This window comes from Petaurus breviceps, unplaced genomic scaffold (assembly GCF_028583685.1).
Source record: "Petaurus breviceps papuanus isolate PSGF00001 unplaced genomic scaffold, PetGlider_PUasm1.0 37, whole genome shotgun sequence".
Taxonomy (NCBI): Eukaryota; Metazoa; Chordata; class Mammalia; order Diprotodontia; family Petauridae; genus Petaurus; species Petaurus breviceps.
In genome coordinates this window covers 39,582,045-39,609,882 of record NW_027186296.1, presented here as the reverse complement: position 1 = coordinate 39,609,882, position 27,838 = coordinate 39,582,045, and the positions used below count along the sequence as shown (strand labels likewise).

Sequence of the window (27,838 nt, the reverse complement as noted above, 5' to 3'; positions counted from 1 at the left end):
TCATCCTCTAGGCAGTAATCCCCATAGGTAAAGCAAGCCAGGTATTAAGAGCTGTTTCCCACAGGGTCATCTCAAGTTATGCCAGAACTAATGTGTATGTAGAGGTCTCTCCAGGGTACCACTGGTAATGTGTTCTGGACCCTTAATCTCCTGAGCCTGGCAAGCATAAATGGGACCCTAGAGACCCTAGGCTGTAAGGACAGGAGGCCAGCTCTTGCAGAAAAACTGTTACTGTTTCCAGGGTAGTAAACCATGCACTCTCCCCTTGTCCCTCCTCCCGGCCAGCTAGAGGTTCTCCATTGTTCCAGTCTACCCTCTGACCTTACTTTAAGCAGAAGTGTTAAAAGAAGCCACTGTTAATCATAGCAGGTCACACTGGCAGGGGAAAGAGAAGAGAAAGCAACCATAACTTTAAACCAGTTTATTGACACAGTAACACAACACACTCTTACCACCCCCCCCTCCCCAAAAGGACCAACCCAGTTCACCAGCTTGGATGGGTCAGACCAGCGCCCTGCTCACCTACTCTCTCCCCTTCTCCCTAAGAAACAAGCTGTTAAGTGAAAATAAGGGTGCAGGCCACTTCTGCCACTTACTCCCTTCTACCTCCCACCTTTCCCAGACTGGGTAGGGCAGATGACTATAGTCCGGCTCTGCTCTGGGGAATGAGAGTGGGGGGAGGGGCAGAGAACTCTGTCACTTCATCCGAAGTATCACCCAGACCCAATGAATAGTTTTTCCCTACTCCCAGGCTATGAGTTGCTTTCTTAGCTCTCCAAGCCTAGGAAGGAAACATTGGGATCCCAGGCCAGCGGCCAGGAGTGGAAACCCCTGGTGCTGGCAGAAGAACTGAGAGCCAAGAAGCCTGGGCCCTAAATATAAGTCCTGGTGGTGGAAGGGAACTTGAATGCCCCTTTATCGAATGCAGTGGTAACACTAAACAGACTAAGACTGCTTAACCAAAAGCCAGGATAGCACTAAGCTGTAAAGAGGGGTTACACCAGAGACTGGTGTTTCTTACTCCAAGGCAAATGTATATACCATATGAAGAGGAGGACTGTAATCAAGTGTCATTTAAAAAAAAACAACTTAGCTACATCTCAAGGGATATATCAGGGGGACACCCTCCAAGGGGCCCCAAGTGATGGGCTAAGAGCAAAGAAAGATACACAAATGTTTAAAGCAAGAAAAGAAAGACCAAAAGCAGGGGAACTAGAGCCTCACAGTGATGCCCACCAGCCCTCCCTGCTTGCCCCTGTGCCTGGACAGCCCCGTGCTACAGGCAATGCTCTCCCCTAGGCTAGGGTACACCACACAACGCAGTTTAAAAAGCTTCTAATGCCAGTTCATAAACATCTTCATTTACTATTGGTGATTACATGTGGATAATATGTTTATACTGTTCTTTATGGAAAACACATTTCAACGAGTCAACTCCGAGAACACAATTAGGAGACCCTCACCTTGAGCCCTACAGCGTCCTTCCCTTGGCAGCATGGAGCCCCCTCCACCCCAGGGCTGCCTGTCCCTTCCCCAGTCCCCTGCTGTGGCTCTTGGTCAAAGTGGCCTCCTCCATTGCATCTAGTCCTCGTCAGATGAGTTCTGGTCCAGGGGGTAAACCATGAACATCACGTCTGGCCTCGAGGGCACACAAGGATGGCCTGGACGCACAATCTCAAAGCCCAGAAAGCTGAAGGTCTTCAGAAGTGGAGCTGCAGAAACAGAGCATGGGAGCCCCAGTGAGGGATGCAGAATGGGTGCTCCTCACCCTCAGCCAGGCCCACACCAAAGGAAGACTAAAGATAAAATGTCCCAGAACAGAACAGTCCTCATCACGTCTTCCAGGTACAGCACACTAGGATCCCCAGGTCTTTTCCTTGGGGTTTCTAGGACTGTCCAACAGCAACCAGAACCCTGACCCTCCCAGTTAGCCACCACTCATCCCCCCTTTCATCCCTAATGTCCATTGGTAACCACATCTTTGAGTCTATGTTGGCTGCTCACCTCTGTCCTCCCGGCCCTTCCTGAAGCAGATGAAGACATAGTTGACTTTCATCTTCTCTTCAGCAAACTCCAGCAGTGCTAACAATCTGCAGTAGATGATGCCCAGAGGGTGTTAATCTAGGCCAAAGGCCCATGCCTCCCAGGACCCACTAAAGCCTTCAGATTTTTCATCCTGGTGAGCTATGGAGGTTCTTTGGAAGGGCTCCTGTTTTAAGGCCCCTAGGGATTCTTTCTTACTCAGCAAGCTTAGCTTTAGCTTCTCAAGTATAGTGGAAAGAATGAATGTGAAATAAGAGTCAAGAAGGAAGGTCCCTGTTCAAATCCCACCTCTGCCATGACATGAGTGAGTCTCCATTTTCTCATTTTTTAAATAGAAATGGTACCTACCTATTGGGTTGCTGTTAGCCTCAAATTACATTATATACATGAAGTGCTTTAGTGACATGAAAGCACGACACAAATGTCTGCTATTATAAGTAAAGAAAGACTTGATTGAATCTGTTGATAAATGAGAGCCTTTCATTTTGAAGTGAAATTAGCACTTCTGGAGATGAAATGCAGCAGACACCACTTGTGTACCTTGGGAGGAGGATCTGAGGCCACCAGAAGCCCTGCAGAGGTGTGCAAAAAGCAACTCCCTGGGACTGTCGTGAACAGCCTGGCAGTTGCAGGAAACTTAGCTACCGCAGCTCCAGTCCACTGGACCTACCCAATGTTTCTGAGCAGTACCATCAACTTATCAACATCATAGACATCTCACTAGGGGATTTGGTTCCAGCCCTCAAAAGAATTTAGGGATCTGGTTAATGTGATAAGGATCTCCTTTAATTATAACCTGCAACAAGGCCTATGTTACTGGGTAAAGATAACCTATTGTGAAATAGCACAGTAAAGGTTTAGGATGCCCAGTACTAGGGGAAGAGGGCTAGCTGTCCCAGACCACAGGCTTCCCTTGAACAACTAATTCCCACCTAACCCATAGCATCACTTTCAAGGAGCAGCAGGAAAGCCACTCACTCCTTACCCTTCTTTGCTCCCATCGGCTAATAACCCATCTGGGATTTCCACAAACAGGCTCTGGCTGGACAGGACTGCATCCCAGGAAGAGACCTTCACCTCAGTGACCTCATACTGGAAGTGGACAATGTGAGGCTTCCCATCGTGTACTGGGAGGTCCTGGGTCACAGTGAGCTTCTCGTCCTAGAAGGGACATCAGGAAAGAGGGCAAGGTAGCTGCTATACTAGGGCCACAGTATCCTTCCTCCATCCTCTATAACAAATATTTGCAGAGAGGTCATCTTGGCCTAATCTTAAGCAGAACAACCAGTATGAGGGTTAGTTTGAAAGAAGAGCTATGCACAATCCAAATTAAACTGTTGCTTAGTCCCTCAGTCTAGCCAACTGCTTTCCATTGGGGAGGAAGAGCTAGAAACCTTTGAGGAAGCCTCTACAGCAGGATAATGGGGCTAGAGTACAAGGCTTGGGTACCACAGGTTACTGATGTCCTGCCTCAACCGGGTCTCTCCTGACCTAAGGCTCATAGCAGACTGGGGCCTACGATCCACAAGGCTGCTAAAGAGAAGTTTCATAACACTATCTTCATCCAGAGATTCTCCAGACCTGTGCTATCACCTAGCCTGCTCTTTTAATCTTCCAGTCCCAAACTCAGAAAAACCAAACATAGCCCTAGGCTTCAATCCTTGAAGGAGGGAGCCTAAGGCTAATACATTAGCTCATCATACCAAACTCTGGAAAATGGGATGGTACTAAAGTCTAAGGCCAGGAAATGAAAGGGCTTCAAAGAACAGAACTCACCATTAATCAGATCCTTGCAATGGAAACACCAAAACGTCCAAGGCAAAGGGTAACAGAAAACCACAAGGTTCCCCTGGATTTGTTTCCATTTTGGTTGACCTGGAGTCAATTTGGCTTAACCTGGACCCGTACATAGCCCTTATACACAGCCTCTCAGATCCCTCCCTCAGCCCTCATTTACTTTCAGGAAAAGCAGGAGGTTCCTAGAAGGGATCCCACTCTCACCTCACCAACCAGTCCTTGATATTCTGTTTCTAAAGTGTTGGCTAGTAAACACTGGAAAGTCGGCATTGAGCACTAGGCCTCTTACTGAGCAAGGTGGGTGCAGGATTTGAAAGTGAACAAGGCTGGAAAAGGCCTTTAAGGAAGCCCATTTAATAGCTTCCCGCTTTTAAAGACCTCCTTACAACTGAACTGACCCAACACAAATTCTCCCTAGCCTGAGGATCAATATTCCTATCTCTATAGCAGCCAATGTATTCAAGCTAGCCACCAACTACCATGGAAGTTAACTTCTTCCTTGCCTTATTCAGTTCTAATATAAAGAAATAGACTTGGTAGATGTGGTTCCAGCCCTCAAAAGATTTCAGAACTTTGTTGATAGCATGACAAGAACACAGCAGAATGAAGCGCAGCCCCTGGACTCAGTCCCTCCCAACTCATTTCCCCACAGACTCCCTTACCTTATATATTAGAGCTGAGAGAGAAGGATCCCTGCCGCCCCCTCGCCCACCGGGGATCTTCGACAGTGGGTGAGGGGCATCAGGAGCACCACAGAGGCCCTGGAACAATGTGCCTGCAGCACTGAAGCTGGGGACAGTTACTCAAAGGTAAAATATTACTGGAAGAGAGAAGAAGTGGAGAGAGAAATAAGGTTAGCTCAAAGATTTACCTCACACCCTGACATACTATTATCCAACCCCCCCAAAATAATGCTCTCCTACTAAAAATTTTAAGTCAAACTAAGCCATTGTCTTCATTGCTTCATTCCTGATTGCCAGCCCTACTTCCGTTTTTTTGGGGGGGGAGGGGGAGGTGGTGGTGGTGGTGGTGGTGGTGGTGGTGGTGGTGTGGACTTGAGGAAGCCAGCCTTCCTGTAGAGGAGAAGGGAGGCCCCAGGAAAGCCTGGAACACTGCCAAAGAAGACCGGCTGGAGATGCCTGACCAGAAGAGCTCACATCTCTGATAAACAAACATCTACAAATAGATTTCTCAAAGGGGCAGCCAGCTTTCAAGAGGAACTTGATCCTGCCTTTTGCATGGCAGACACAGAACTGAAGATGGCAGGCCCAGCATGCTCAAGAAAGAAGGGATTATAATTCCCCTGCCTGCTTAAGTGTTATTACCCAACACAGGCCACAAAGACTACAATGGCAGCTCCCTGCTGGAGTTAGGAGGAATATGGGATCTCAAGAAAACAGGAACCAAAGCCATATCCTTAAAGAGCTAAGTACTCATTACCAAGCCTCCTCACCTAAGCCAGAGGAATAGAAGGTAAGAAAAAAAGAAAAATCACTTGCCCAAATCACTCAAAAGTCCAAAAGCCAAATCCAAACTAAGAGATGAACTTATAGCCCAACTGTTCTACACAAGGCATCTGATGCTTTATCAAGGTTTTCCACAGGGACCTGGGTTTACTTTTTTTTTTTTTGGAGAGGGGAAGGTAGGGCAATTGGGGTTAAGTGACTTGCCCAAGGTCACACAACTAGTTTTGTGTTGAGTGTCTGAGGCTGGATCTGACCTCAGGTCCTCCTGACGCCAGGGCCGGTGCTCTATTCGCTATACCACCTAGCCATCCCCCCCTGGGTTCACTCTTAATCCTCTAAACAAATTATTAAGTATTCAACAATGATGGAATGAAGGATGACTATGGTGGTGCCAGTGAAGTCCATTCAAGCTTAAGATGAAGACCCACAGACACACACAGAATTACATTAAAAAACAATAATGGAAATATTGGAAACTTGAAATCAGGAGACCTAGGTTCAAATTCTCGCTCTGTAACTTAAAAGCTGTGTAAGCATAGTTGTTACTTATAACTCTCCTGCGTTTCAGTTTCACCGTTTGTAAAACAAGGTACTAATAAATACTTACACCACCTACCTCACAGAATTAAGAGGAAGTAGCTTTATAAACATCAGAGCACAAGTTTAATGGGAATTATTAAAGGGTGGCTAAACAGGAAGGAAGGAGTGCTGCAGCATGCCAATTCACAGGCTTATCAAAAGCAGAAAAAGTCTGGAGGGGCCTCTCTCTTAATGACATACAAAGGGTACACATCCAAGACTCCTGATGAAGTGAACCCAGAATGAGCCTGGTTGCTTCTTTCATGGCCAGCAGGATAACTCCTTCTTTCCATCAATAGCTTGCCTCAAAGCCAATGGGTTGTCAAGTCAAGCACATGCCAGGTTTTCCTATACATATACATGGCTCCTGACCACTGGTCTGACTGTCCTGTACCTGACATCCACTTCCTAGGCACAAATGCCTCCAGGAAAAGCAGCTATAGGAGAATGACATGAAAATGCTAACCAATTCATAGGAAGAAAGGCACAGTTTCTCGTAGTGCCTTCTGCCTCACTTAAAACTGCATGATACAGTCAGGCCTTTGCATTGGCTCCACACTCTGGAAATGGTCCCTCAGTCCCCAACACTGCAAGTTTTGGTGGAACCCTCAAGTAGTGAGTGGCTTTTTTCTTGTTATCACTACCAGCAGTGCCACATTCCAACCTGGCCTAAGAAAGTAGGGGACCATATCCTAAAGCCCTCAATACAACCTGCCTCAAGAAGTCTAAGACCTCAAAAATCCAACTCAAGGGCAGAAGTACATCTGGGAAATGTAATTGGAAAAGGTACCAGACTGACAGATACCAATGAACAAAAGGAAATTTTTGCAACATCAGCCACTCTTCAGGAAATCATCCTTCATTCAAACCAGACCCCAACCCAGAATCCAGCCAAACCTACCCAGGCCAGAAAAGGCATGGCAAAGCAGTTTGCTACAAACTGTTCTCAAGAACATAGCTATTTTTTCTTGAGGTCACTGGGATAATGTGATTCCTTCCAAGGGGAGCCACTATTTTAAGGGACAGAATAACAGAATAATTTTCTTGCTCTGACAGGAAAAAATAAGGCAGCCTAGTACAAATCAGAGGATCTGGATTCAAACCCCACCTGAGCTACTTAACTAACCTATGGGACCGAGCAGTCACTGGAAAATTGACTATGATCTATGATCTGAGACAGGCTTTTCACCAAAATAATGAGCCCCCACAATATATGATCATTTGCTATTCCTAAGGAGCCACCTATTACTCAAACTGAAAAGTCCCACAAGAATGGCATGTAGGTTTATCTGTCCCACTGTAGAGAAAGCAACTGATGTTGGCAACCTAGATTAGGGGTATATATTCAGATAGTAAGTAACTTTTTTTTTCCAGAAAAGGCCCAAGATTGTGGAGCTCCTTGTAGAATTTCAAGCTGGAAGGAATCGAAGATGATAAAATCTCACCCCTAACTTTACAGATGAAAAAACATACAGAGAGAGGTAACATGAAACTTGTTCACATCTCTACCTTCAAGAGACTTTTTCTCAAAAATCATTGAGTAGGTAATCTATATCAACAAGAAGGGACCCTAAAGGTCAGCTACTTCAATCCCCTTATTCTGTAGATGGCTAAACTCAGACCAAAAGAAATATCCCAGAGATCCTGTCTGTTCCCTCCAAATGGCAGAAACCCTTTCCTGAGCTAACCTGAATGGTATGGGCCCCACTAACTTACAGGTTCAGCCACAAGGTTTTATTCTCAGTGTTCAGAAGTTTGATTGGCAAATAATGGTAACAATAGGGTCAGCAGAAGAATTAATCTTTTTAGGTTCAGTAGTCCCTTTGTCCTTTGGTTTTATGAATTTTCTACTCTTCAAATAAACATAAGTTTATACCATGACAACAAATCATTTAGTTCACTTTTATTCTGCAACTTGAAGATGGCTGAGAACTATCCTGGGGACTTTTTTCTCCTTCCCCACACAGTCCACACAAGTTTCAGAGATCTCTCCAGAAGGCCAACCTAGAAAAAATCATTTCAGGACCCCCACCAAAGCCACTTCCAGTTTCCTAAGATAATCAACTATGGTATTGGATGAATTACACAGTGAAGGATCACAAGTAATCAATAATTAAGTCTCTTTCATTACATAATATATCTGTGTGTCGTTGTTCCCCTCCCCCCCAAACTGACTATGAACTGCTTCTCTTTCAAAAACTATTTTAATTTTTAAAATAGGCTTGTGTTGTAATTAAACTTAGTAGTAGGACAAAAATTTAAGGTCATGAAGGCACCCCACAATCCTTTTTTCTGCCATAATTAACTATTGTGTTCCAAAGATAGTTGTGATAAAAAATACCATCTAAACCAATCCCACCATAAACAGTGAATCCAATGTGGACAAGAGGGACTAATATAGCATAAATTATGATTCCTGAATACAAGAATGCTGCCCTTCACAAAACTCATACCTGGTTAGATTTCACACATGTTGAGTCCTGCTTCTAATTGGCCTAAAGTTCAGCCTTTTCCAATCCCCATTTATATCCTGCTTGATCCACTGTGGGGGTTTTAATCTTTACCACAGAAAGGGTGATTTGAGAGGCTCAAATCATGAGGCAGAAAAGATCAGGGAGATTAAAAGCCAAATTTATCAGCCTAAACTTAAACCCCCAGCTGAGCCCACCATGTTTTGGAGGCATCATTAAACAAAACAAAAAGCCTCTGGAAATGGGCATCAGGAGGCATCCACAACACAAGTCATCCTGGAAAGAAGTTAGGAGATGATAGACCATTAGTTACCAGCCTTTTATTTTCCCAGTTACAGTTGGCTGTATCCTGAGAAATACTCCTTGGGAATGCTATTCTGGTACCACATCCTAGCAGCTTTTATTTAAAGTGTGTATAGTCCCCCAAAGAGCACAGGTTATGCTATTTTATAGCCTGGCTGTAGAAACTGACCTTATTTAATACATTCCTGAGGAAAGTCATGTATAAATCATATTTGTGCAATTCAAATTGTGTTGTATTTCAAATGTTCTAAGAGTTTGCTATTTAAACGAGTCAGACAGTAAATCACTCTTAATAAAGCAAAGAATCTTTTTGTTAAATGAAAAATCAACCCCTAAATTTACTTTATGTCAGCCTAAATTTTTATATTTCAGTTTTGCTTAAAGCAAAGTATACCCACACATAAGGCATAAACAGCATTGTTGGTGCGACAGTGTCATGATATGGAATTCATTCTAGAGCTAACTTCTATTCAGCCATATCTCAAAGAGTACAATATTCAATTCCAAATGCCCAATGATTTGCTCTTTATTGTTCCACATTTGGAAAGTCATTTTTCTTGGGTAAAGTAGTACCTGTTCTTTTAAGGTTTCCATTACCTGCCACAGGAGGGCTGGATGACCCTGGCAGTCAGGTGCCATGTCAAATGGGAAAAAGGAATACATCATGATTCTTGGTATTGCTCATTCTCCCCCCACAGAATCTCTTGGGTATATGGCTCCCACACCCATATCCCTGGGATCTATCAGTGTCTTTCCCCCATGTTCCAAGGTTCCCTTCATTTAGGCTACTTTTACACTGAGACCAGGGTTGCCTCCTCCAATCACTGGTCCTGAGACAAGAGTAAGAACAAACATATCTAAGGCTGCCATTCAGTCCAGCAAAGAGTAACAGAAAAAAGGAGAGAGATGAAGAATATGACCACTACTGCTAGGAAAGGGGCACCACAATTAAAGTGCTTTTTGCCAATTTCCCTTGCAAATGAGAAAGGGTCCTTGGGCAGAAGCCAAGCCTAAGTCATTTCACCAAAGCTACTCTGTTCCAAAGAAGCCTGCATGCTAAGCACTGTTGTGGAGGAAAACTATGACATCACTCCCAGAGCAATCACAGCTCCAAAGCAAAACTAGGGTTTGATTTTCTCTGTGAAATCTATTTGTGGTGACAGCTAAAGAAGGATTTCTGTGCATCACTAACCAAACCTTGCTCCTGAGAAGGGTTGTTTCCCTAAGGAAAGAAATGCTCCTTATTAAAGCTGCTTTCTATTCCACATCCTTTGCAGAAGGTAGTCACAAACATTGCCAAAGGACAGCAGGTACTTAAGTAATTAGGACCCCAAAGAGGAACTTGATTTCACTTGATCCTGGCTAACTGTGGTTTACTGTGACACAAGCAACACAAGCTCTTGGCCCCAACCTCCTTTTCCAAGTCCCTGGATGGAATTACTTCATTGTTTACATAGAACCAAAGGCCTAGAAGATTTTTTTTTAAGGTGGCTGTATTTCATACAAAGCCTTTTATCATTCTGTTGCTAAAAGAAAATTTTTACCTAGCCCATTCCTACCTAGTAACATTTCATAACCCATCTACTAAATAATTTCTGGACTATATCTTGCAAAAAGACTTCAGAACCTTCTGAACCATGGAACCAACCTCAAAGCAGCTTTAAGAAGGTATGAATTACTGTTGTTGTTTTTAAAGAACTACAAATGAATAATATCTACCCCACCCCCATCCCACTCCCCTCTATATATTACTGAGCAGTTCTCAGAAGCTAAATTTGGATTCATTGGCAAAGTGGGAAATGCTATTAATAACTCACACAGTTTTCTGAAGTACACCTCCAATTTGAGGGGCTTCTTGACAGTTTCAAGATTGAATATCTTAAGGGGATGACCTTGAAGGCAAACACTAGAAATGCAAAGTTCCTGCTTCTAGTAAGGTTACAGTGCCAGAAAAAAAAGGCGACTTCCCCCTTTTTAGAAGGCAGAAATTCTATTTCCCAGGAATCCATTCAGTGATTTTTGTCAGGCAATTGATTTGGCCCTATCCTTCTGTCCCTCCAAAAGCCACACAAAACAATTTAACGAGGTTCCCACCAGGACAAGGCTTCATTGTACAGATGGGGAAACTTGGGACCTTTATACCCAAATCACAACTAGTCTCTTCGTGCACTCACCCTGCATGATAAATGTAACTGTCATCTGAACCAAACTCACTCTATCTACCAGATACCAAGTCCTCTACAGTCAAGAAAGACTCCTAACCTGATGCAAAAACAAATTTGCTCAAGTTTAAATTACATCCTAAAAGCATACAAGAGGCACTTAATACATGTTTGTTGGATTATATTATATACCTATGCCTCTCCCCTGTAAGAACAGGAATTCTGACATTTCATAAGCACCAATCAGATAGGAAAGGAAAAGGAAAAGTCTTGTTTTCAAAACACAACACAAGCTGCCCTGCAACTTCTTCCAGGAAACCTAACCTCCACCTCCTGAGTTTTTCATAGGGGCCAAGCCAGCCAGAAATCCCATCCCCTCCCCACCCCCAATGGGAGTTTAACTCCCAGCCAGCGCTCTCAGTGGATACCAAACACCAAGAACACTGACTGGGAAGAGTATCCAGCTCTTATCAGAATCCCTAGTTTGTACTCTCTATCAGAATTCCTTTTAGAAAGAAAGGGGAGGGCCAGAGGAGACTTGTAGAAAAGCTACAGAAATATAACTGTCATAATTCAGAGCAGTGAGATACCCTCTTCTCATACATACACACACACCTAACTCCTAGGCAACAGTGTGGGTGAGCCTAATTGAAACCTAGGCTCTTGTTTAGCCCCCCCCAGGCTCCTTGTCTTTCATACATCCAGCCTCTTAGATCACAAATATCATCAGCACACAGCATCAGAAGGGTCCTTAAGTATAATTTAGTCCTCTTCTCTTCTGACAGATGAAGCAATTGAGGCCCAGAAAGATAATTTGCCCAAGGTCATAAAAGTACTGACAGAACACTGAGCATGAGACCTTAATCTATGGTACCTCCTCACTTAATGCTTTCCAAAGCCCCTTTATTTCTACAGGTCTCACCCTAGAAAAGCTCAGTCTCTTATCACCATAGAGAGGTGGTGAAGAGCCCAAAAAGGCCACACAATCTCCCAGCCTTCACTAAAACACTGTCCTTAACACCTATGGAAAGCTGGCCAGCAAAATCCTAAAGGGACTAAAGAGCATTGTAGGTTCCAGCACTTTCTTCCATCCCTGGAGAAGGGAACATTATTTGACCTTTTGCTTCTTACATACTGACAGACCAGTTCAGCCTCCACCACACTTTATAAGTGTGCTGGGTCCTCAGAGCTTTGCAAGGTTCCCCTACTTCCCTTCATCCCTATAGGGCGCAGTTCCCCCCCCATACACACATACTTTTCACTTTCTGCTTCTCTCACACTACCACACCAACTCAGCCTCCACCATCCTGGTGTCCCAGGTTCTTAATTGGCCGTCAAACCTTCTCTTAACCTCTCTGAGAATATGGATGAAGAGATGGAAAGCCAAAGGGGGATGAATAAAGAGGTTGAAAAGAAGCTGAAGAACAAACAACAGAATAGGTATGTAAGCAGAGGGAGGCTAGGGGCAGCCGATGGGACAAACTGGTTTGAAAACCAACCAGGAAATGTCGACAAGCTTTTGTTTCTTCAGGTGGCAAGGAAACAGGTGGGATGCTGAATGAAATGGGGGAAAAGTAGCTGAAAAAAAGGTTGGAGAGATGTTTTTGTGTATCATTCTGAAAAGGAACTAGAAGAAACAAATAAATCCTGAAGAAGTAAGAACCCTTAAATTGTGTAGGAGACCTGCTGCAGCTGAAGCAACCTAAATAAAACAGGAACAAAAGGCTGGCAGTGAGCAAACTAAGACCAACTAAGAAGTCTAGGGGATCTGACTTAAGTGGTAGGAAATGTGAAATAGGGACAGCATGGATATGTGAAGGTTAGAACCAGTTTGGGAGGGGTTAGGTAAATTAAGGCCTGATTTAAATGAAGAAATTAAATTCAGTTTGGGAGGTGAGCTAATGTAAAATGGGCTTTGAGGGACTGAATCAGTTTTGAGGAAGAATAAGGCCTAGTTGAAAGCTTGAGTTCTGAGGCCTATTCTACAGGCACACTAGGAAAGTAACAAGTTTGATTTTGGGTGGAAAGTGCCAAGTTTAAGGGTGCAACATGAATCCTTTAAGGGATAAGATATGGACTGAGATGCCAAATGGGACAAGTTTAGTGTGGAGGGAAGCAACCAGAGTCCAGTTTGTGTAGAACTAAGGAGCTATCACCTAGGATGGGTAGGACCCAAATTACCTGGTCTACTGGGGACAAATTTTAAGATTTCTGCTATACATGTGGGGGTGGAGGTCAAGGAGAAACAAGGAGTCTAATTTAGGTAGAAGCTATACACCAGGTTTGGGGAAAGAATGGCACATAGCTTTAGGAGAATTGGGGTTGGTGTAGTGAGAAAACTAGGATCTAATTTTGAAAAAGTAGAAATAGGGGTAGGGCATAAGAGTTCAGTTGTTAGAGGACCTTGTTTTAAGGGACCCAGTATTTGGAGAGAGAACAGAAGGTAGGTCCTGATTGGAGGGCAGGTAAAAAGCTGGGATTAAGTTTAAAGGAAAAGAGCTGCAGGTAAGGGGATCATATGGAAGGGAGAGAGTTGGACAATGGAAGTGAAAAAGCCCAACATAAGAATGGTTGGTCTCAATTAGAAAAGGCAACAGCTTGGGAGAAGGAATCAGGGAGCAAGCCAGGGCCTAGTTCATTTGAAAGAATGAATGGGTAAAATGGGATCCAATGTTAAAAGCTAGGGATGGAACCTAGTTTAGGGTGAGGAAGGATATATGACACGATAAGAGAGAAGAGAATACAAGGACAGAACCAACTTTAAGAGGGGGTCGAATTTGGGGAGAGGAAAGGAGGGCTGAGGCCTGGTTAGGGAAAGGCCTGTTTGGAGGTGGGGGGGGTGCGTGTGTATCTGTTTTTTCTTGTTGTTTTGTGGTTTTTTTTGGGGGGGGAGGGAGGTAGGGATGGGGACCTGTTAAGAGGCAGGAAAGGATTGAGCTGTGTAGCCTTGAAGGGAAGAATGAAACTAATTGGGGGGAAGGGAGAGTTTGGGGGAAAAGGTAGAAATAAGGGAAGAGGATATCTTTAGAATAAGAAAGGGGAAGAGTGGGAACCCTTGGTGGGGAGATGGGGCCTAGTTTTGGGGGGAGAGAAGAATGGGGCCCAATTTAATGATTAGGAATGGACGGGATGTGCCTAGTTGAGAGGGATGATGGCTAATTGGGGAAAGAGGGTGAGATGAGCCTGGTCCGGGGTGACCCACGGAGGAAGGAGCGGGGTTAGAGGCTTAGGAGGGAGAGATCCAGTTGGGGGAAGGGAAATGGATGGGGCCGATTTGCAGGAGGAGGGGGGAAGAGGGAAGGGGAAGGAAGGGGGAGGGGGAGGGATAGGGCCTGGTCGGACCAGAGGCAAGGAAAGGGACGGGTACGTGGGAGGGCTGCAAGGACTCAGGGGGCGGGGAGCCGGGGCCAGGCCCGTTACCTGTCCTGGGTGTTTATCATCCTTGGCTGCTATGCTCAGGGTGAGAGGAGGAGGTGGCGCCGATGCCGCTGCCGATGCCGCCGCCGCTGCCGCCGCCGCCGCCGCCGCTGCCACCGCCGCTGGGAGGGGGTGAGTGGGTGGAGGAGTAGGTAGGTGAGCGACAGTGGGTCAGGCACGGGGCCAGTCACTGCGGGCTAAAGTCCCTTTAGGGGGCCTCGGGCCGAAAACCTCCTGCTGCCTCAGCGAGTGCCTCCCTCCAACTGACCCTCCCCGGCCGCCACCGCCACCACCGCCGCTGCTGCAACCGCCCCGCCCCCGAGCCTCCTAATCTGCATAGCCCCACCCACGCTCCCGCCGCGCGGTGTCCTGGGAAACTGGGGCCCCACAACAAAGGGCAAAGCACCACCCCTCCTGCGCGCAGGCGCAGCAGGGATCGGCGGATCGGGGCTTCCCCCCCTGACGCGCCGGTGGCGTACCTCAGCTTTTGGGTCTGGAGAGGCTCGAAGGAGGTGATGTATTTTTGTTTCTGTTTCTGTTTCTGTTTCCTGAGGGAGTCATAGGCACCACCCCCATAGCCGCGAGACCCGGGCTTTACGTCGTGTCCTAGGGGTCAGCCCGCAGGGGGATGGAAGGACTGTCTGAAAAAACTGATCCACTGGAGGCGGCTGCTGCGGGCCGAGAGCCCTCCTCCGGCCACCCGGGCCAGGGGGGCCAACGGTAGGGCGTGCCCAAGAATGTCAGCGCCGGGAGGCCATCCACCTACCCCACCCCCCTCTTTGTACAAACGAGGCAGCTGAGGCCCAGGGAGACTTGGCTTGTTCAGGGTCATCGAGCCTAATTCTAACCCAAGTCCATTGACTAGCAGTCCACTCCAGGTCATAATCACTGCCCATCAAAAGCAGCTCCAAATAGTCACTTCACTTCCTAATCCCTCCAGATCAGTCACCACAGACAACACTCTAAATCACAATTACCCCATATCACAACTGTCCGAAGTCATAGTTGCCATAGATTAAAGCAGATCATAGTCACCCGATGTCATAATTGTCCCAGGTCACAGTTACTCCATTTAGCAAACAATCTAAGGTTTTTGAAGGGCTGGGGAAGGTGGAGATGGTTAGAGGTGTCTGCCTAAGCTTTTCCTAGTGCTAAAACACTTGTTGGTCTTTTCAGAGAGGACCAATGACATCATGGGGTGATGTCTTGACTTTGGAGAAATTGGATTTAAAGTGAGGCAGGGTGGAGCAAAGCCCCACTCTCTCAGCCAGAACCATTGAAGTCCAGCTACAAGACAAAAGTGGCAATGGCCCAGGAAGCAGTGGATGACCTTGGCATCTTCAATGTCTGACCAAGCTCTAAGCACCCCACCTGCTTGGGCTGTTGGAACAAATTGTCCTCATCTTCCTATTCCACCCAGGAAAGGTTTCACATGCATGGGGTAGACAGCCCCCTAACTCAGCAAGGTGTTTGAGGCCTGTCAGTTACCCTCAACCTGGTTAGGGGTGGGCCAACTGTTTATTGGGGAGTGGCTGCAGTGCATGCTACTGCTTTTTGGAGCCAGTGGTGAGAGTTGGGGTGAAGGTGGGCACCAAGGGTGGATAAGCAACCCTGAAAAAGGTTCTGCAAGCCCTCTCACACCAGTGGTGCTAGTCCTCCCTGAACACCTCATATACTCCAGCTAAAGCAGTAAATCACACCAGAGTATTAGCAAAGTTTACAGAGCAGGGCAGGGCAGGGCAGGGCTTGGCTCATCCAAAACACTGGGCTCCCTCAAAAATTATTTCTAACCTGCCCCAGCCTGCTCTCAAAGTTCAAACTAGCTGAGCTGTCAGGGATGAACTTTGTATCAGGACAGTGAAACTGGTTGGACCCTTGAGTCTGTTAGTGTTGTTCATTGAAAATAGTGTAGTGGTGAAAAGCACTAAATTTGGAGGCAGAAGACGGGTTCAGATTTCAGCTCTCTGTTACTTTCTACCTTCCTGAAAATCACTTCAACCTTCTGTGCCTTAGTTTCCCCAGTTGCAATGTGACAGGGATAAACAGGGTGTTGTAGTGAATAGGCTTTGGAGTAAAGTTCAAGTGTTGCCTCTGACTCATACTTTCTGAGCCTGTGAAATCAATCAGTTAATCTCGGCTTCAGTTAGCTTCCTAAGACTATAAATTGCTGAGTCTATATCAGTCGAGGGAGTTTCTACACAGGGAGGTCTTCACATTTTACATGAATGAAGTCACAGGTCTGAACAAAGGGGGAAAAATGAAGAGACCTAGAAGATCTTCAAGGTCTTTAAGAATTCTACATATTATGACCTTCTTGTGACCTTCCTGGGTCTGGATGACCTCAAAGGTGTGTGAGGAAAGTGTCTCTGCAAAGTAACTCATCAACCTCAAAGACTCAGTCTCTGTTTTCAGGCAGTTCAATCAAGAAACATTTATTAGGAACTTACTATGAGGGATACAGAAGCAATTTGAGATGATCTCTCCCTTCAAGGGAAGAAATTTCCTCCTGTGAAAAAAAAATACAAGACTGTATATAGTGCACAATTATTGTATAGTAGCAAATCCAAGCATTGTAAAAGATTTAGCAGGTTCTTGGCCTCTTTCCAGAATTAGAACAGAGATACTTCATATGTCATTTTTTCTGGGTGAAAATAGAACCCAGGAAATCGGAAAAGGAAAAATCAAGGGTACCCAAGGCCCAAAGAAGTCACTGGATGTTGCTTTTAATAGCAGACCATCCCAAACTCCAAGGCTGTGTCTAGAAAATTTGAATTCTATACAAGTGACTGTGATTCTGGGGGGGAAGGGGGAAGTCAGTTGCCAAAGGGCAAGGGAAAGGGATTAGAGTCTTATCTACTTCTCAGGGTCCCCATAATAGGGACACAAGTGGTTTAAAAAGTTCCTCTTTGCCACCTAGAAAGTGATTAGCTAGCTGCTTGGAGTCCAGCTCTTATTCCTCTGCTGTACTACTCTCCCTGACTATGTAAGCAGGGTGAGGAAGAAGTAGCCTGGCTTTCAGAAGTGGCCAGATTCCTGGGGAACCCCCCCCCCCCCGCCCAGGGCCATGGGACAGGAAGTGTCCTGAGGGTTGTGGGGCAGGAAGCCTTGGAATTGAGAGTATATATTTTTGGGGTAGGGGAGAAGGTGTTCCGGTTCAGGCTAGACCATTATTTTAGTCTAAAAGGAAAAACAAAAGCTGTGGTTCCCACCAGTTTCCCAGCGTTAGGAAGCTGAAAAGTAGGCTGGAGATTCCTTTGTGTTCCCTGGAGAATAGCGTTTCCCATTTATGAGCCAGCCCCTTCCCCTCCTACTAAGTTGGTCTTCTCTGGAGAAGGGAGATGAAGTCTCTGTACTTTGAGGCTCTTGTCCCAGTTTTTTTTTTTTTTTATGAGCAATCAGGGTTAAGTAACTTGCTCAAGGTTACACGGCCAGTTATTTCTGGGTGTGGTGCTGAGTGTCTGAGCCCGGATTTGATCCCCAGGTCATCCCGACACTGGAGCCGGTGCTCTTACTCACTGAGCCACCTGGCTGCCCCTCTCGTCCCAGTTTTGCAGCTATTGCAGCCCCAGGACTAGTTCCATCTTCTCACTCAAGGCCAAGGATTCCTTGACTTTGATCCTGAAAGCACCAAAGCAGTCACCCTTCCCCTTTCTATATATTCTCAAGGAGGGGGAATGGGAAGGCATTACTTATCCCAGAAGGAAAGTATATATAGGAAAGAAATGAGGAAGAAGGGAAACTCCCAACTGCCAAGAACTGAATGCACAGAATCCAAAAAACAGAAGTGAAACTGACCATAACCATAAGATGAAAGGAAAGGAGGACAATCTGTGAGAATGGTCAGCCAGAAGGGTAGCCAAGGGGTAGGTCTAGCTCACTGAGAGTAGAGGAAAGACAACAGTCAAAGCCCATTCTCCTCCCCAAAACTGGTCTAGAATACCGGGCCCAGTGCCCACTCTCTGATCTGCCGCATTGTTCTTCATTTCCTTCTCTGGCTAGAGTTGAGGTGGGAGGAGGGGAAGTCATAGAAAGAGAGGGCCCAGAAGTGGGTGGAGTGGAGCCTGGACTTCTGTGTGGGTTGTGGGGGAGGAGCCCAGGAGTCATTCCCACGACCTACTGCCCTTCCTGCTGCCCCAGGGCCATTATGGAAAAAACTCTCAGAAATATTCATCCAAGGTATGTGTGTGTTTATGATGTGCTTGCTCTGAATTGGCTAGAGATGAAGCTAAAGCCACTTGGAGAATGGTGGAATGGTGTCTAAACTGCTCTCCCCCTGGACTTCATCCCCTGGTACCTCAAACTATAGGGCACCAGGAATGATCTACACCAGGTACTGTCAAGAGACTTAGATTAAAGTTATAGGATTAGAGCTGGAAAGGACCTTTGAGAGGTCCTCACTTAACTGGTGAAGAAGAAATGACCCCAGGCCCTCTGGCTCCAAATCTACTCTGTCATAATGCTTCCACAGCCAGTAGCTTTGATTCTAAGCTGACCAAATCTGCTTCATTGACTAGGAACCTTCTAATATCAGAAATATTCATAATTATAAGATCTTTTGCTAACAGGATGTGAACTTTCTTTTAAGTAGGTAAAATCAGTATCCAGTTTTGTAAATAAAGCAAGGTTGTGACTTGTGCAAGGTCACATGCATCGAGTAAGTCAGAGGTTCATAACTAGGACTTCACAAAACCCCAAGAAGTCTGCAGATTTCAGAAAGTCCATGAACTTAGATGGGAAAATAATTACACCTTTACTTTTGCAGATATCTTACCAAAATATGGCATTTCCTCAAGTTATTTCTTCCTAAAAAAAATTTTTTTTAATTCTGAGATGCACACATGACACAAAAAAGGTAAGAACCCCTATAGTAAGTGGCAAAAGAAGGACTAAACCCCACATCTCTTTCTTCCTAGTGTAGTGTTCTTTTCAGTTCACCATAATGAACTATAAATATGCATAGTAAGCAATCCTAGCTGAGTCCCATTCTAATCTGTGTTCCTAGTTGAAGGTATCTAGGACTTATTAGATAGGATCTTTATCTTTCGGTCTTTTCAAACTCCCTCTACCCTCCAACCCCAACTAAAAGAGATCTTGCCTTCTTCTAAACTTACTTCTATCACTTCACACTATTAATATTTATCATATTGCATATGCCTTGCATGTAACTAATAAATATTTGTTGAATGTCATATCTTTTTTTTTTAAAGCAATCAGGGTTAAGTAACTTGCTCAAGGTTACACGGCCAGTTATTTCTGGGTGTGGTGCTGAGTATCTGAGCCCGGATTTGATCCAGGTCATCCCGACACTGGAGCCAGTGCTCTTACTCGCTGAGCCACCTGGCCACCCCTAAGCAATTGGGGTTAAGTAACTTGCTCAAGGTTACATGGCCAGGTGTTTCTGGGTGGGTGCTAAGTGTCTGAGCCTGGGATTCGATCTCCAGGTCTTCTCAACACTGGAGCCGGTGCTTACTCGCTGTGCTACCTGGCCACCCCTTGAATGTCATATCTTTAATCCAATATCCACTCAAAACAGAATTTCCTCATCTGTAAAATGAGGGATTGGGCTAGGAGGCCTCTAAGATTTCTTCCTACTCTAAATGCTATATACATTCCTACTATTTTACTGCTGGAGGAAGTCATACTGCAGAAATCCTACTCTGATGCCACATAGAAGTGATCCTTAGTTCTCAAAGGTTATGCCCACAGAGAATATGTTCTCCAAAATGTACTACCCTGTTAGGTCGTTAGTATGGTCTTAACACTGGACAGTTTGTACTTTCTGAAGCAAGTGTGAATCTGGACAGTAGGTGGTGAATTCTTTGGACCTGGCAACAGAGAAAATAGAAAGTGACCCTTAGACTCTACAACTCTTTTTTAGTTCCACAGTGATAGTAAGTAAACTCACAAGAGCAGCAGAATCATAGTTTTTAGTCTATAATCATTCATAGTACTTTTACAAGTACGATCTTTGTATGATGACCAATCAGTCTACATGCTAGTCATCTAGGTTCCCAAAGTAGATAATACCTCTGGGGGGGGGGGGCTGGAAAAATGGGGGGGGGCAGAAATAGCTTCAGGTGCAATTGGGAGTCATTGAGTAAAAATAAGAGGGCAGTGGAAGCATAAAGAAAGAAGAAAAGAAAATTTTGAAAAACCATTCATACATGTTTCATCTGTTGTGTAACAGAGTTAAGAGTCATAGTGATTATTACATCATTATTTTCCAAATAAACACACAAAATGCAATGATCAGTGGTCAGGTCTGCCAACAGGTCTTAACAAGCAAGTATTGGCAGGTGAGTGTGTTGTGCATTGTCAGGAAGTCCAACATGCATTGTCAGGAATATATATATACATATTGACTTGTTTACAATATGATACTATACATGATGCAATGTTGCATCATCAAAATTTCAATGCAGGAAAAACCCCACAAATTTACAATAGATTACTAAATTTAAGGTGTCATTTTTAAAAAATACATTTTACATTTTTTTAAATAATGAATTTTTTTTTTAAAAAAACAGTAAAGGGTTAAAGAAAGATTTCTAGGGGAGTACTGAGTAATTTTTTTTTTAAGGGGGCAGTAGGCCAAACAAGTTTGGGACTCTCTACACTAGAGGAATTAAATCTTATGAATATTGACTGACTCATAAATAAAACCAAAAAATATAAAAAAAGTTACAGTTGACTGATAGGATGGCTCACAAGCTCTCCTTAGTCAAATAAGGGATAATGGTTGCTGAAAGGCAACAAAAGATTTCATGGGACATTTGGGCATCTTTTGTACCAATACTCATGCAAAGCATAACCAAAAGGACTGCTGTGAAGATAATTAAAGCTTATGTGCCAATATATGTTGTAGGGGATGAAGAGGTAGGAAATTCTAAGAATTCTAAAAATGAAATCAATATATACTTTCATATTGAATAACTTTGATGCAAAAATACAAAAATATACCAGAAAATATGGCTTAGGATCAACAAAAAAAAATATGCTAGAAAATATGGCTTAGATAGAAATGAAAGAGACTAAAGGCTCATGCCTGTATATCATGAATACTTCAAGATGAATAATTGATTGTGGAAAATGCCAAATATCACTAAAAATGAAGTTCAGTACATCTTTTAAATTAATTTTTGATATCTTTTTTACATCACTTTCATTTTAAAATATATCCCTCCCCCCCCCCAGTCAGTGAGCCAGCACTTGTAGCAAATTAAAAAGAAAGGGAGAAAAAGCATCTGAGCAAAACTAACCAACACAACAAGTCTGAATAGTATATGCATGGTTTCACAATGATAGCTGTCCATTTGTTTGGAAAGAAGGGAGAGTGAAGGTGCATTTTATCATTTCATCTCTGGGACCAAGCATGGTCAACATAATTACACAGCATTCAGTTTACAATTTTATTCTTGCCTCTCATTCACATTCTTATAGTCTTTGTGTATATTGCTTTTCTGGTTTGATTTATTTCGTGTTACATTACTTCACATCAATTTTCTCATGTTTTTCTAAGGTCTTCATATTCATTGGCTATTGGCTTGTTAGAGCAAAGGTATAAATCAATACCAGATTAGAAAAAATAAAAATGATACATGTAGCATGAAATTAACACAGTTCAAACTTGATCCATTTAAAGCTGAAGTGGATATATAATGTGGTACAATGGGTGGTCAATTCTGGTGTCAAAACAATGTAGGCACAACAATTGCCTCTGACACTATAACCCAGGCAGATTTCTAAGACAGTGCTCAGGGCGACTCTAAAACTATAAATTTCAGTGGATTTGTCTATATCAGTGAAAGGAATTTACACAACAGTGAAATTGCAGATTCAGACATTTCTATACACAGGTGAACACTCAAATTAATATCAGAAAATTGAGATGTGGATAAAGGAACAGGCATCATCAGAAATTATTTGCTACGTAAAACACTTCTCACAATGAAGAGGCCAAAAGAGCCTAGAAACTGCGTCAGCCAATTAACCAATTAATAAGCATTTATTAGGTTCCTACTATGTGTCAGGCACTGTGCTAGGCACCAGGGGTACAAATATAACAATAAAATAGTCACTGCCTATAAGGAGCTTATATTTTGTTCTGTGTTGTCAGTAAAATCACTTCCATCTCTTGCCAGGCAGAGAAAAATGTCAGCCATGTGCAACACCAACTTAGAATATAAACTCACTTGCAAACTTTTATAGAGCAGAATGTGTGAAGATGATGAACTCTCTCACTTTATAGAATAGCAAGAAGCACTAGAAGAAAAAAATGAGTTTACAGAAAAAGCTCTAATTAAGCCATGATCATAATGAAAGCATTTAAAGATAAAACTAGAAGCACAGTACATTCATTGGCAATTTATTTATGTAAGATTGGCCCTGCCCTGGACAGTCCTAAGTGTCCTAGTTGTGTTAGGGATGAATGTCTTAGCTTCACTTCCACCCCAGTTATCATCTCAGCACTCTTTAAGCCAGTAACACAAAACTACCCTCAGAAGGTCCATCTTGTGGCAAGGTATTCCTGGACATGCTTTCTGTATAGCACTGACTCCCCAAGGCCTGTTGGTAACAGAATTTAAAGTTGAAACTCAAGAGTCCATACATACCTTAACAAAAATTACCTATGACCCATAACAGAACAAAAATGTCCCTACAACATTCTGGATACATGGTCATATAGCTTTTGCTTAAAGACCTCAAAGAGGGTCTACCTCTTGAAGGAACTCTTCCCACTTTTGGAGATAGCTGTACAGGTAACTGTTAGGAAATATACATGCAAAAACTAATAAAAATATAGCCAAATTTATGTAGCACTTTAATGTGTGCAAAGTGCTTTCCATATGTTAACATATTTGATGTTCTTGAGACTCTGTGAGCTAAATATTACAGATATTGTCATCCTCATTTTACAGATGAGGAAACTGGGGTTTAGAGAGGTTAAGTGACTTGTCCATTGTCCTACAGCTAGCAGTTTCATGGAAAAGATTCAAACCTAGTTGGACTCCACATGAAGTGTTCTTTCCAGTATGAAAGTATGTACTTTCTAGTATGGAAGTAGACAAGCCCAGAAATCTGTAAAGATTTCTGCAACAAGTTGTTTTCTTCAGTGTCAACAATGGAACCAGCACATTTGGATTCAAATATGACAGTTCCTAATGTTCTGCATACGGAAATAGAAATGATACTAGAGCAAACAAAGACAGGAAGGACAGCTAGACCAAACCAAGTATGTATATCTGTACTTCCGAGGTCCATAGTGTAAACAAGACAATTTTTAGGGCATTTAGGGATATCAATCTCTAAGATTTAGTAGAGAGGAAAATAGCAAACAATTGAGACTATTGGGATGACAGCAATAACTAGTGATATCCCTGTTTTCTAATTTCTATAAAATATAAGAATAATTTATACACGTATTGAGGGCATTCTTAATGAAAATATGACAAGGAAATAAGATTTTGCAAGTGATATTCCACAGTAGACCATATCTTTATGGGTACACAATTGACTGAAAGGTAAAGAGAATGCAATATTACACTATTTCTGTTATAAAAATGCATTTGATTCAGAAGAACAAAATATATAGGCACCTGTAATGTAATGCCAAAAGAAGGCAACTTCCCAGGTTCAAAATACCAGCATAGGTGCTCTCTATTTTATTCAGTGACAAACCAAGAACAGAGAAGATCAAAACATGACATCATTCCAAATACAGCATTTACTAAGCGTGATTAAATAATCTCCAAGTACTACCCCACCCCAGGACCTTCCAATCATTCAATCAATTACAAAGTCCCTGTTCCAAATACTTCTCCACCCCAGGCTATACCTTAATTAAGTCCACCACAAAGCCAACAAAATGTCTCCTATGCATGCATGTTAAGATTATAAAATATTTCCTTGATTGATGTAACAGCATTCATTTTGTTCAGCAGTCTTCTTCTTGTTAATATTAAGTGAAACATATAATAGGGAGATATATGCCCACTATGACTAAAAAGTGACATCCAAAATAAAGTTCTGCTACTGTTCTTTGCTACTTCCTCAGCAACCCCCTAATTACGACTGCCCTATCTGACACCATACTTTATATTTCTCATATGCAATTGCTCTATTAAAATTTATGTTATAGTTATATTTCTATAGATTATAAGCCACTTGTAGGCAAGGAGTCTTATTTTGCGAGCACGTGTGCACACACACACTCACACACACACACACCCAGCACCAACAGTGCATTTCACATAATAGGTCCCTTAAAAATATTGAATTTTTAAAATTCCTCTATATATTTTTCTTTTTTGGATCAACTACCGATAGAGCCCAGATCCTGTGTATCTTTCTGTGGGCAAGATTCTCTTTTCTGAAACTCCCTGTGCTTACTTTAGTTCCTAGTTTGGCAGCACAGGTCTTCCCCCTAGTGGTTTATTAAGACATTGGCAAGCATGTAAAATCAAAACAACCTATAGGTGTTTAGGGCATTCCAGGCCTTTCTTTAAACGGCCTCACCAGTTTAAATGGAGAAAGGAGGAAGAAGGGAAAAAGAAACTAGTTTTGCTCTATAAGGTGGGGGTGGAGGTGTTATTGTTTGTGTATGCCTGCCAATTATGTCCACCAAACTTAGGAGAAAGCAAAAGGAATTGAATGAATATTATGTATATGTGTTTGGAAAGAGAGACCATATAAAGAATACTCTGATGGGCATATGAATACATGTGTGAATGTGTGTATATATGTTTACAGGTATGCATAGATAGAAGGCACAGGACCAATTTAATAGGAAGGGATGATACTTAAAAGGTGAAATTAAGAGATGAGAGGAATATAATGAGAGGAGATGGGGAGAGACAGATTGGGGTAAACTATCTCATACAGAAGAGGCAAGGGAAAATGGTTACAATGGAGAGGAAGAATAGGAAGGCAAAAGGGAATGGGTCAACCTTATTCCCATTGAATTTGGCTTGAGGAGGGAGTGAAATACACACTAAATAGGATATCTCACCCTCCAGGAGAGTAGGGGGGAAGGGGATGAGAGGGGGGATGATGGAAGGGAGGGCAGGCTGGGGGGGAGGGAAGTTTGAAGCACCCACTTTTGAAAAGGGACAGGATCAAAGTAGAGAACAGAACAAGTGGGAGCTGGGGATAGGAGGGACAGAAATATAGTCAGTCTTTTACAATATATCTACTATGTTATTGTTTTGCATTAGCCACACATGTACAACTTATACTGAACTGCTTATCTTCCTAGTAAGGGTGGGTGACAAGGAAGGAAGGGAATGAATCTGAAATTGAAAGTTTTAAAATCAAATATTCAAATATATATGTATATATGTATGTGTATATATATACACTATTATTAATACCATCTTACATGTAATTGGGAAGTAAATATACAGGCAATGAGGCATAGAGAATGGAAAAGTCGAAAGGGGTATGGGAGAAAATATGGGAGAGAGCAGATAGGAGGAGGGGATATCCTGTGGGACTGCTATTTTGGGGCGGTGGGCAGGGCAAAAACGGGGAGAAAATTTGTAACTCAAAATCTAGCAGAAATGAATGATGTAAATCAGAAGTTAATAAAGCATTAAAAATGAAAAAAAAAAGAATACTCTGCCTGCTCAGAAGTAAATTAAACATTGATAAAACACCTCCTATGTGCCCAGTCCTTCAGGGGGAGGGGTAAGAAAAGAGTGGAAGATACCCAAATGGAATCATGAAAAGTTAATGCTACAAGAGACTTTAAAGATAATCTAGTACAGGGGTGTCAGTATCAAACACATAGCCCACTAGCCACATGCAGTCCACAATACTCCAAAGTACAGCCTGGATCAGATTAAAATTAACAAAAAATACAATAAAACATATATAATATTACATTTACAAACTATGCCCATATGGAGCCCCCAGAGATCCTTATGTAGGGATTAGTGAGGTCCTTTTCTATTTGAGTTTTATGCCACTGATCTAATCCAGGCTCCTCATTCTACAAATGAAGAACCTGAAGACCTGAGAAGTGAAGGGACTTGCACATGGTGACACAGGTCATTAGTGGTGACATTCAAGACTAGAACTCGGGTGCTTTTTCCATTTTACCACACTCCCTCAAGGAGTTAACCCATTTAAAGAGATAAGATGTGAATATAGGAAAAGTATTTGTTGGATTGGATGAATATCTGAATATAGCCCAGATCCAAGAGAGAGTTAAAAATTGAGCTCTGAGAGAAGACCTCATGTCACATCATCACCCTAAGGGATTTGTATAAGTCTCCAGTTCGTTCAACCTCCTTTCTCTTTTTCTTTTAAAATTTTATTCCAAATTTCTTTTTGCAAGCATTTATCATCTTTTTCCCACTCCCCTACCCAAGGAACAATTTTTAGAAAAAGAAAAAGCCTTCATTACAAATCTGCATAGTTCAGCAAAACAATTCCAACACTGACCATGTCCAAAAATGTATGTCTTATTTTACATTTTAAGCCTATCACCTCTTTGGCAGGAGGTAGATGGCATACTTTATCTTCAGTCCTTCTAGCCCTGTGGTCTATCATTGCATTGATCAGAATTTTAAAGTATTTCAATAAAATTTTTGTCTAATGTTTTATCAATTGTTTTCTTAGTTATACTCATTTCATTCTGCATGACTTCCTAGAGGGCTTCTTAGTCTCCTCTAAAAATGTCTATTTTGCTTCTTATGGCACAATAATATTCCATTAAATTCATTTACCACAATTTGTCATTCCCCAGTTAATGGACACCACCTTAGTTTCTAGTTTTCAGCTTCTACCAAAAGACATGCTATAAATATTTTTGTAAATATATATATCTTTTTCCTCTTTGATCTTATTTGTAATTTTTGCCAATCCAATGGGTATGAGGTGAGGGTTCAGAGTTGCTTTAATTTGCATTTCTCTAATAGTAATTTGGGGGGGCATTTTTTCATATGGTAGTTGATGGCTTAGATTTCTTGCTTTGAAAATTTCCTGTTCAAGGCAGTTTTCAGATAAAAAAATCAAATTATAGTTATGTGGAAAAAAATACTCTAAATCACTGTGGGATTAGAGAAATGTAAATTAAAACAATTTTGAGGTACCACTTCAAAACCTATTGGATTAACTAACACTAATAGGACAGAAAAGGAAAATGACAAATGTTGGAAGAGATATAGAAAAATTGGGACATTAATGCACTGTGTGGTGGAGTTTGGACTGATCTAACCATTCCGGAAAGCAATTTGGAAACTATGTCCAAAGGGCTATAAAACTGTGCATATCCTTTGACCCAGTAATACTACCACTAGGGCTGTATCCTAAAGGGATTTTTTTAAAAAGGAAAAGGACCATATGTACAAAAATATAGCACCTTTTTTTGTGGTGGCAAAGAATTAGAAATTGAAGGGATGTCCATCAATTGGGGAATGGCTGAACAAGGTTGTGGGACATGATTGTGATGGAATACTATTGTGCCATAAGGAATGATAGCAGGATGATTTCAGAAAAACCTGGAAAGACTTACTTGAACTGATGCAAAGTAAAGTGTACAGGACCAAAAGAACAGTGTACACAATAACAGCAATATTGTATGATGATCAACTGTGAA

General features: G+C 42.7%; 1 protein-coding gene and 1 long non-coding RNA gene across 2 annotated transcripts; one reads left to right on the top strand and one right to left on the bottom strand.

Moving 5' to 3' along the window:
- Positions 1-406: 406 nt before the first annotated feature.
- On the bottom strand, positions 407-14,584 carry OAZ2 (ornithine decarboxylase antizyme 2). The gene is given in 6 exon segments (XM_069098324.1): positions 407-1,712; positions 2,005-2,090; positions 3,029-3,204; positions 4,503-4,583; positions 4,585-4,660; positions 14,242-14,584. Coding segments are annotated over 6 exon segments (570 nt in total). The 5' UTR covers positions 14,262-14,584; the 3' UTR covers positions 407-1,581.
- A 59-nt stretch (positions 14,585-14,643) lies between these two features.
- LOC138169142 (uncharacterized) lies at positions 14,644-16,763 on the top strand. Its single transcript, XR_011170277.1, has 2 exons — positions 14,644-14,750; positions 15,415-16,763. It is a non-coding gene; the product is annotated as an uncharacterized lncRNA (long non-coding RNA).
- The last annotated feature ends 11,075 nt before the right edge of the window (positions 16,764-27,838 follow it).